Source organism: Macaca thibetana, chromosome 8 (assembly GCF_024542745.1).
Source record: "Macaca thibetana thibetana isolate TM-01 chromosome 8, ASM2454274v1, whole genome shotgun sequence".
Classification (NCBI taxonomy): domain Eukaryota; kingdom Metazoa; phylum Chordata; class Mammalia; order Primates; family Cercopithecidae; genus Macaca; species Macaca thibetana.
This window is the reverse complement of record NC_065585.1, coordinates 142,065,848-142,076,180: the sequence shown is the minus strand read 5'-3', so window position 1 is coordinate 142,076,180 and position 10,333 is coordinate 142,065,848. Positions and strand designations below refer to the sequence as shown.

The 10,333-nt window shown below is 40.7% G+C and overlaps 1 protein-coding gene across 6 annotated transcripts; it reads left to right on the top strand.

Annotated features, from left to right (window-relative positions):
* Positions 1-1,165: 1,165 nt before the first annotated feature.
* ZNF596 (zinc finger protein 596) lies at positions 1,166-7,781 on the top strand. Of its 6 annotated transcripts, none has more exons than XM_050800304.1 (4): positions 1,166-1,708; positions 2,476-2,559; positions 3,385-3,467; positions 4,243-7,781. In XM_050800304.1, exons 1-4 carry the CDS (start codon positions 1,588-1,590, stop codon positions 5,449-5,451), a joined length of 1,497 nt encoding a protein of 498 aa, XP_050656261.1. In that variant the 5' UTR covers positions 1,166-1,587; the 3' UTR covers positions 5,452-7,781. The 6 variants fall into 6 exon arrangements, with proteins under 6 accessions (XP_050656261.1, XP_050656262.1, XP_050656263.1 ...); XM_050800306.1 differs by having other exon boundaries at positions 1,614-1,708; positions 2,517-2,559; XM_050800308.1 differs by having other exon boundaries at positions 1,614-1,708; positions 2,517-2,607.
* Positions 7,782-10,333: the final 2,552 nt, after the last annotated feature.

The window sequence follows — 10,333 nt, the reverse complement described above, 5'->3', positions numbered from 1 at the left end:
AACAGAGTAAATTTAAAACTCTGAGGAAATTTTTGAAGTGGAGAGACCAGGATAATCAAAGGATTTTTTTTAACCCCTAAATCTAGAGACAACATGAAGAAACAAAAGAGAATCGTACCTAGTGCATAATAGTTGGTTTTCACACCACTATAAAGAACTACCTGAGAGTGGGTAATTCATGAAGAAAAGAAGTTTAACTGACTGACAGTTCTGCAGGCTTAACAGGAAGCATGACTGGGAGGCCTCCAGAAACTTACAATCATGGCGGAAGGGGAAGCAAGCACCTTCTTCATAAGGCAGCAGGAGAGAGATACCAAATCAGAAAATGCCACACACTGTTAAATCAGCAGATCTTCTGAGATCTTACTAGCATGAGAACAGCAAGGGGAAGTTCACCCCCATTATTCAATCACCTCCCACCAGGCCCCTCCCCCAACATGTGGGGATTACAATTCAAGATGAGATTTGGGTGGGGTTGCAGAGCTAAACGATATCACCTGGTGTTTGGAGGTCCCAGATAAAACTGAGAAAGGAAGTCCTCAGACCATGGGAAGTGGCAGGATGAGACCATCTTTCAGTACTGAAGTCTTAGAGCCCCTGGCTTGTGCTGCTGAGCCATTCATCCTTATCCATTAACAGTGAATACCTGAGTTGTGTAGAGATAAGAGGCTGCATCTGCTGCTACCAAGTTCTGTATGAAAGTTGTTCACTCAACTGAGTGTTCTCAGTCATTTCATGAATAATGTATTTGTGGCTTGTATCTAAAAACTGATAGATAGGAACCACTTTACATATTATCTCACTGGATCTTTTTGAACTCATAACAGGTCTTTATTCATGAGGACACTGAGGTGCTGTAGTGGAATATCTAATTAAAGTATTGATTAAAATGTGACAAATTGTGGATACTGCCTCCCTTGTAGTGAGTCTATGGATTTTCTTTTTTTTTTTTTTTTTTTTTTTTTTGAGACGGAGTCTCGCTCTGTCACCCAGGCTGGAGTGCAGTGGTGCGATCTCGGCTCACGGCAACCTCCGCCTCCCGGGTTCACGCCATTCTCCTGGCTCAGCCTCCTGAGTAGCTGGGACTACAGGTGCCGCCACCTCACCCAGCTGATTTTTTGTATTTTTAGTAGAGACGGGGTTTCACCGTGTTCGCCAGGATGGTCTCGATCTCCTGACCTCGTGATCCGCCCGCCTCCACCTCCCAAAGTGCTGGGATTACAAGCGTGAGCCACCGCGCCTGGCTTATGGATTTTCTTGAAGGTGGTGGAGAGGAGAATTTTAGTTCTAAATTTACAAGTCAAGATTTCATAATTAGTATCTGGAAGTTATACTTAGAAGTCTATTAGGAAATCTTCAGGTTATATCATGTGATATTTCTCTATGTGAAGTTTTATGTCTTTAGTGTATCTGAAAGCCAGATTCCCAGTTCAGATGTAAAGCAATGTGACAGGAACCCCAAACACTGTTTGAGTTTTCTTTCATACCACCCACACTTCCTTAGGACAGTCACTTTATCTTGCTCCACTGAACACTGGCAGAGATAGCCCTGTTTGCAGTAGAATGTCCATAATGTTTTAGGATTCCATGACCTTCGAGGATATAGTTGTAGACTTCACTCGGGAAGAGTGGGCCCTGCTGGACACATCCCAGAGAAAGCTGTTTCAAGATGTGATGTTGGAGAACATCAGTCATCTGGTCTCTATTGGTGAGTCTCTTTATATTTATTATGTATGTATGTATATATGTATTCATTCACTCACCTGTTTTTCACTGATTCATTCATTCATTCTACATGTTTCTAGAACAGCTTTCTCATCTGTCACTTCAACCTCTGCTTTGATCCTTTCATAACTCTCACAATTACCTGACAGCCATTTATTTCCTTTTCACTTATATTGATTTGTCCTCTCTCTAAAATGTCATCTTTTTGACCACAATTTCACATCCTTCTTGCTCTTCAATCTCCCAAACTCAGAAAAGTTATGAAAATTCACTGCTTTTGAATGCATAAATAAATGTATTGATTTCTTTAAAGTAATTGTTCTATCATAGGGACTGTTCTGCACAGAACCTAGATTGTTCTGGTGGAGCTAGTATTTATTGCATTATTTTTTAATATAATGTCAAACACTATGACAACTTGTAATTTCTCACTGTGAGAAAATACAGGGAAAATACTGAGTGAAAATACTGAGGATTTTCACTGCAATAAGTGAAAATACTGAGGATTCTGCAATCAGTATTTGAAGTGAGGCATGACCATCAGCAATTATTGGTCTTTTATGTCTGGGAACAAGTTCAAGAGTTTTCCTTTTGCTCATAAAGGACTGTCAGTGTTGTCTTCAAGGTAATCTTCCCAGGCTGACCTTCAGTGGCTAACTTATCCTTCCCAGTAGCCTACCCTGTACCTGATAACCTTGTACATTTGTCAGCACAGAACTCAAAATCCATGTATCTTTTTCCCAAAAACAGGCAAACAGCTCTGCAAATCAGTTGTGCTTTCTCATTTGCAGCATGTAGAGAAACTTTCAACACAAGGAATGAGCTTACTGCAAGGTGAGCTCTAAGAAGCAGTGCTCAATAGGAGGAGGAGAAACATGGCCAGTGAGTGAGTAGGCCCCAACAGTTGCCAAAGGAAGATTTCTTTTTTCCTTTTTTTTAGACAGAATCTTGTTCTGTCACCCAGACTGGAGTGCAGTGGCACGATCTCGGCTCACTGCAACCTCTGCCTCCCAGATTCAAGTGATTCTCCTGCCTCAGCCTCCTGAGTAGCTAGGACTACAGGTGTACACCACCATGCCCAGCTAATTGTTTTCTATTTTAAGTAGAGACAGGGTTTCAACATGTTGGCCAGGCTGGTCTCAAACTCCTGACCTCAGGAAATCCATCCACCTCGGCCTCCCAGAGTGCTGGGATTACAGGCATGAGCTACCACGCCCAGCTGGAAGGTTTCTTAAATTTGCAGTGTTTCTGAAATGTAGGCAAAAGCCTGAGGGAAACATTTCTCAGATATTGACATTATACTTTGTAGGTGTCAATTTTTATTCAAGTATATCTCTGTCATTGTCTTTGGCTTTTGTAAAGGGGATATTTGTGTACTTATTTGAGTTAAACTATTACATAGTAGCCCTTTATAATGGTCCTCTTCTTTGAAAATTTTTCTTTCCTTTACTTCCTTAACTTGCCTTCTTTATTTTTTTATATGCTGAAAATGTCAGTAGTCAATTTCCTATAATACTCTTCTTCTTAAAGTATCATTAATTTAACATGCCTTCCCTGTCTGTGTGTATTTGAAACACACTCAAATAGGCATTGTAGCTATTTAACATTTTTATTCCCCTAATGCCTGTATAGCATCTTTTTTTTAAAAATTTATTTCAGGTAGAGAAGGTGACATTAAACATCAAGAGATACCATTCATTCAACATACCTATCAGAAGGGCACATCCACCATCAGCACAATGGTAGGTAAGCTTTATGGATGCGAACCCTGTTCTTCCATATAGAAACCTGGACATTGAACAACTTTGGAATTTGGTACAGGTACCTGACTGTACTTAAAGCCCTCCCAGCAGAGTTTTAGTTAGTTTGGATGTAGTGAAGACATTAACTTCAAATCAAAACCATAACGTGAGGCCTTATAACAGGACAATTGTATAAATTTTACTATGTGCTGAAACTTTCAAACAGGATAAAGTCTTTTTTTTTTTTTTTTTTGAGACGGAGTCTCGCTCTGTCACCCAGGCTGGAGTGCTGTGGCCGGATCTCAGCTCACTGCAAGCTCTGCCTCCCGGGTTCCCGCCATTCTCCTGCCTCAGCCTCCCTAGTAGCCGGGACTACAGGCACCTGCCACCTCGCCCAGCTAGTTTTTTTTTTGTATTTTTTAGTAGAGACGGGGTTTCACCGTGTTAGCCAGGATGGTCTCGATCTCCTGACCTCGTGATCCGCCCATCTCGGCCTCCCAAAGTGCTGGGATTACAGGCTTGAGCCACCGCGCCCGGCAGGATAAAGTCTTAATACTAGTCAGATAGCTCTTCAGTTGGGATGCTACAACAGAAAAACTCTCTACATGCAGTTAGATAATGCACCATGTTTATATAACTGATACAGGAACAATTGTAACTGGAATCTACTACTGAATGATTACTCTAGAATTAGTATGTAGAGAAATGAATGAAGTAATGAATGAATGAGTGTGGATAAACCTTTAATAGTCTTTCATTTCCTTCCAAAAACCAGAGATCTCATACTCAAGAGGATCCTTTTCTATGTAATGATTTAGGAGAAGATGTCACTGAACATACAGCATTGACTCAAAATGTGATTACTTACATGAGAAAGAAACACTTTGTAAGCAAAAAGTTTGGAAAAACCTTCAGTGACTGGTTATCCTTTAATCAACACAAGGAAATTCACACCAGATGTAAATCAGATGAAGGTCATCTATTTGATTATGCCTTTATCCAAAACTCTGCCCTTAGACCACACAATGTGACTCACACTAGAGTGATAACATTGGAATGTCATGTGTGTGGGAAAACCTTCAGCAAAAATTCTAATCTTAGGCGACATGAGATGATTCACACTGGAGAGAAACCACATGGATGTCATCTATGTGGGAAAGCCTTTACTCATTGCTCTGATCTTCGAAAACATGAGAGAACTCACACTGGAGAGAAGCCATATGGATGTCATCTATGTGGGAAAGCCTTCAGTAAAAGTTCTAACCTTAGACGACATGAGATGATTCACACTAGAGAGAAAGCACAGGTATGCCATCTATGTGGGAAAGCCTTCACTCATTGCTCTGACCTTAGAAAACATGAGCGAACTCACTTAGGAGATAAACCATATGGATGCCATCTATGTGGGAAGGCTTTCAGTAAATGTTCTTACCTTAGACAACATGAAAGAACTCACAATGGAGAGAAACCATATGAATGTCATCTATGTGGAAAAGCCTTCTCTCATTGTTCTCACCTTAGACAACATGAGCGAAGTCACAATGGAGAGAAACCACATGGATGTCATCTATGTGGGAAAGCCTTCACTGAATCTTCTGTGCTTAAACGACATGAGAGAATTCACACTGGGGAGAAACCATACGAGTGTCATGTATGTGGGAAAGCCTTCACTGAATCTTCTGACCTTAGACGACATGAGAGAACTCACACTGGAGAAAAACCATATGAATGCCACCTATGTGGAAAGGCCTTCAATCACTCTTCTGTCCTTAGACGACATGAGAGAACTCACACGGGAGAGAAACCATATGAATGCAATATATGTGGTAAAGCCTTCAATAGAAGTTATAACTTTAGACTTCATAAAAGAGTTCACACTGGAGAGAAACCATATGTATGTCCTCTATGTGGAAAAGCCTTTAGTAAATTTTTTAACCTTAGACAACATGAGAGAACTCACACTAAAAAAGTAATGAATATGTAAGAGTCATCAACCATAGCGTTAACACTAAATACACCCAAGGACTGACATACTACAGGAACATTATGTCTGTAATCAGTGTGGAAAAGCCTTTATTTGTAATCACCACTTTGCTCAACCTAAATGAATCCAAAGTAGGGAGAATCCATATGTATTTAAGCTGTATGGCACAAACTATGAGAGAATGAAACTATAGATCAAAGGAATGTGGAGGAGTCTTCATCCAAAGCTCTAACTGGTAAACAAACAGGAGAAATCACATCACAAAAATTCTGTACCTGTCGTCAATGTGAAAATGCCATCCTTTAAACAAATGAGTAAAATCGACAGGCGAGCAACCATACGTCTGTAATTGCTGTGCACTGTCATTCAGCTAAGCACCAGTTTTGGTGTCTGCAAGAAAATTCATTATCAGATAACTGATAAAAACAGGAAATTTGTGAAAATATTTTTATTAGGTGGATGAGGCCTCTTGCACAATTCCAGAAATTCATAGTAGAGAAATTATTCAGTGAGAAATCATTTTCTTAATACAGCAGCACTTCTATAATAGATCAGAATTCACATGGTGTAGAATGCTCAGTGACATGAATGGAGGGCAGTCCTCAGTAAATTACTCATTCCTTAGTCAATACCAGCATTTTTCCACTGAGAAAACAATCTTGACATGATAGTAGAAGAACCTTCAGGCAGCTTTCCTGTCAAAAAAGACAGGGAAGAAAACTCTAAAAAGCCATTGAGATGTATAGCTGGGGGACAAGACATAAAGCCATCAAGCACATGCTTGAGAAAAAAAATTATGGTTTTGAGCAGACTTTCTACTTAAAATATGTGGGATGAAATGTACAATTCTGAAATAACCTGGGAATATTGAATGCAGAATTGTGTAAGAAGTAATAAGGTTAAATTAGTACTGTCAAAAATGCAAGCATTAAATGTCGTTGCTGAATAATAGGTTGATTAAACTCCAATTTTTTTGTTGTTGTTGTTCGTTTGTTTTTTAAACAGTCTCGCTCTGTCGCCCAGGCTGGAGTGCAGTGGCATGATCTCGGCTCACTGCAAGCTCCACCTCCTGGGTTCACGCCATTCTTCTGCCTCAGCGTCCCAAGTAGCTGGGACTACAGGCACCCGCCACCACACCCGGCTAATTTTTTGTATTTTTAGTAGAGATGGGGTTTCACTGTATTAGCCAGAATGGTCTGAATCTCCTGACCTTGTGATCTGCCTGCCTCGGCCTCCCAAAGTGCTGGGATTACAGGCATGAGCCACCGTGCCCAGCCCAAACTCTATGTTTTTAATTCAGTTTTAAACACATAGATTTGGGTCAGTTAGAAAATGGGGACGGGCATGGTGGGTCACACCTGTAATCCCAGCACTTTGGGAGGCTGATATGGATGGATCACTTGAGGTCAGGAGTTCGACACCAGCCTGGCCAACATGGTGAAACCCCATGTCTACTAAAAATACAAAATTAGTTGGGCATGATGGTGTATGCCTGTAGTCCTAGCTATTCAGGAGGCTGAGGCAGGAGAATCACTTGAACCCAGGAGGCGTAGGTTACAGTGAGCCAAGATCATGCTACTGCACTCCAGCCTGGGCAAAAAAGTGCAACTCTGGCTCAAAACAAAAAGACAGTGACATTCAATGGAACTAATATACATAGAACACAAAATTATATGTCCTAACTATATTAATGGTATATATGTACATGGTAATGATTAAATCAAACATGGATTATGAAAGACTCACTTTAAAAGTACAGTCTTATGGTGCATAAATTTGCCTTTTTGTTTTTAAACCACTTTATCAAAGTGAATTGACAAAAGCTGTTATTTAATGTATACAACTTAATAAGTTTAGAGATAAGGATAAGCCCATGAAGCCATCACCACCATCTTTGCCACATTCATCCTCTCCAAAGGTTGCTTCCCTCGTTTTTCATTGTTTTCTTTATGATAAAACCACTTACATAACAACCTGTAGTAAATTTTAAAGTATATAATATAGTATTGATAACTATAGGCAATATATTACAAAATTTAACATTGCAAAAATAGAACTAATTACAAATGAATCTATTTAAATAAAAATTGGCAGTGCTGGATAATTGTGGTTAAATTTGCACGAATATCTCCCAGAATCAGGTACAAGTGTCGTAACATAGAGATTTTTGTTGCCATGGGCTTTTTTTTCTTTAAGAACCTTTCTGTTCTGTGTGTAAATATTTAATATTCTCACTTCTCCTAACAAAGGCTCTTTTACTTTTGGAATCTTATGTCTTCCTCTCTGGCCTTTAAAGCTTACAATTTAAATGAATCCGTTTTTTTTTTTTTTCCTATATTTGTTTCATCTTTATTCACTGCATCCTACCCAGAAGCAGAAGCCCCACTATTTTGCACAAAACAAAAATTTCTGCTTATTTTTTTTCAACCTAGGTAGGCTGTCTTTCTTCTGGGGCTTTATGTTCCCTTCATGCTAATTTTCAAGTGCTTAAGAAAAACCAGTGTGATACATCATTGACTCTCCCCTTTCTCATGAATTCTACCTCAGAAAATCCTGTGTGAACAGGCTACCCTCATGCCTTAAAGCAGCTGTTTCATGTATTTCATTTAAGTTTTGTTACTGTTAATGGTGGGTTGGTCCAATGAAAGCCACAAAGTCATGGTGGGAACAAAAATGTTTAACTCAAATATTTTAAGCCAAGTAATGGTTCAACTATTTTTATGGGTGAAATATTCAAATCAGAATTTTCACAATAATGACTATTTCTATAGGAAAAAGTTCTCCACAGTTCACAGCTTAAAATCACATTAAATCCGTTGGTGTCACCTGCCCCATTTACCACATGCCACCATAAGGCCCTGCTCTTTTGGGCTGTGACAGAAGTCAGTATATTTTCCCCCTGTGCCACGTCCTGGGTTTCTGTGTTGATGCCAAGGTATCAGATACCCATAGTAAGAGCACACACATGCACAGCCAGATTTCCTTTGATATCAGATTAGTGATTCATGCAGAACTTTTTAGGTAAGGGGTAGTAAGTTTTGAGTCATCAGGTCATTGCCATGGAAAGGGAGGTAACCCCCAGGTGTTGCCATGGCCATGGTAAATAGATATGGTACACTGGTGGGTATGTCTGGAAAGTTGCTTTTGCTCTGGCTTTGTTTTAGCTAATCCTCAATCTGGTCCAGTGTCTGAGCCCTGCCTCTGGAGTGAAGTTCCACCTCCTACCTCATCCTCTCCTCAGCGATTACATATTCCTCCTTAGTCTTAAGGGTGCTGTAGAAGGGCAGAGGTCTGTATTCTGTCACTGTTGCCTGCTGAGCTTATGGGCATAGGCCCTGCCTAGCACTGGAGGAGTAAAAATACCTGGGTAACTCAACTAAGGGACCCAGAGGCAGGACACTTTTTCATTATCTGGGTCAGTAGACAGGATGGGTTGGAATTCTTCTGCCAGCATTGTCTTTACCTGGAAGTTTTGTAATCCAGAAGACGCAAACTTTACTAAGAGGTTAAGCAAGGAAGTGACAAAGAATAGTAACAGGATAGCTATCAAAGGTCCTAGGAGACGTAAAAACCAGGTGAGACTTGGAAGGTACTTTTGATAGTTGACCAGATATAGTTGGGAGTCAGTGCCCTGGTTATGTAACCAGGTAACTTGCTCATAGATCTTTTGAATGTTAATCTCAACTTGTCCAGATTTGTTAATATATGTGCAGCAGGTTTTACTAATAACTTCACAGACTCCTTGTTCAGCTAGTAAATAATTCAACGCTAGTCTCTTATAGAGAATTACATTTGCCAGAGTCTAAGGACTTGAATTCCCTTTCATGCCTGACCTGTGATGGTGGCTAAGGTTTCTAAGGGTTTGAGTCAAGTTCCTTAGGGCTTATGAGCTTTAATCCTTAAGTGGATTATGAGCTTCAAATGGGCAGTTGGATTTAACCTAAATGCCACAGAGAGCAACAGTTGGTAGAGAGGTGGGCTAAACAAATGGAAGGGAGGGACTGTGGAAGGGAGAAACGGAAGAGGTAAACAGTGTTGCCCAAGGGGAGACCTCAGAGGCCCTAACCTGCTGGAGAACCTATCCAGTAGCAGAGACACTGAAAAAAGTACTCACATGGCCAATTTTCTACCATTGTAGGTGGTTCTCCATTATGCCAGGGGCCTGAGAACTCCCAATTCCTTTGACCAAGAGTGGCTTGAGCAAGCTAGTTGGAAGACAGCACACAGGAAGAGGTTAGCAACTTGCTATTAAAATACTTCTAACTTATAGGGCAGAAAAGGGCAAGACCAATACTCCCCTAGGGAGAGGGCTATAACTCATATATCCCTCAGAATTCCAGAGGGAATATCAACACAAATACCCCGGAGCATCTGGAGGGTGGCCAAAATACCAGTGCTGAAAACTCAGAAGAGCCAAGTTTCAACCAAAAATGTTCCCTTCACCAAATGCTGAAAACCCTGGGGCGCCCAGAGAGTGGCCAACAGTCAATCCAAGACCAAATTGGGGTCACCAAACAACATGACTCTAGCATCCCAGAGTGAAAACAGTGGGGACCTGTCACAACCAAGGACCCTGCCTTAATTGCCCCCAAACAATTAACAAAGTTAAAACCAAACGCAAGACTGCACACATTTTAGGACTGAAAATAAAATAACTAATGGAACAATACAATGGAGTCTGAAGAGAAAGCACTCAGGGAAGGGGTGACAAGGACGTGGTCTAGCCAAAGGCTTTTATTTTATTTCCTAGTTCTCCTGATACTATGGGGGTGGGGGCAGAAGGGACACTTACCTGTCCAGCAGGACAGATGTGGTGCTGACTGATTTTCCCCATGGGACCCAGGTAAAGCTCTCCCCAGGATACCTCAGCTGGGGTGGACTT

Coding starts and splice junctions, on each gene's coding strand:
- ZNF596 (XM_050800304.1), top strand. CDS start 1,588: ATGACCTTCGAGGATATAGTTGTAGACTTCACTCGGGAAGAGTGGGCC. Junction 1,709..2,475: donor CAGTCATCTGGTCTCTATTG/GTGAGTCTCTTT, acceptor TCCCAAAAACAG/GCAAACAGCTCTGCAAATCA. Junction 2,560..3,384: donor AGGAATGAGCTTACTGCAAG/GTGAGCTCTAAG, acceptor AATTTATTTCAG/GTAGAGAAGGTGACATTAAA.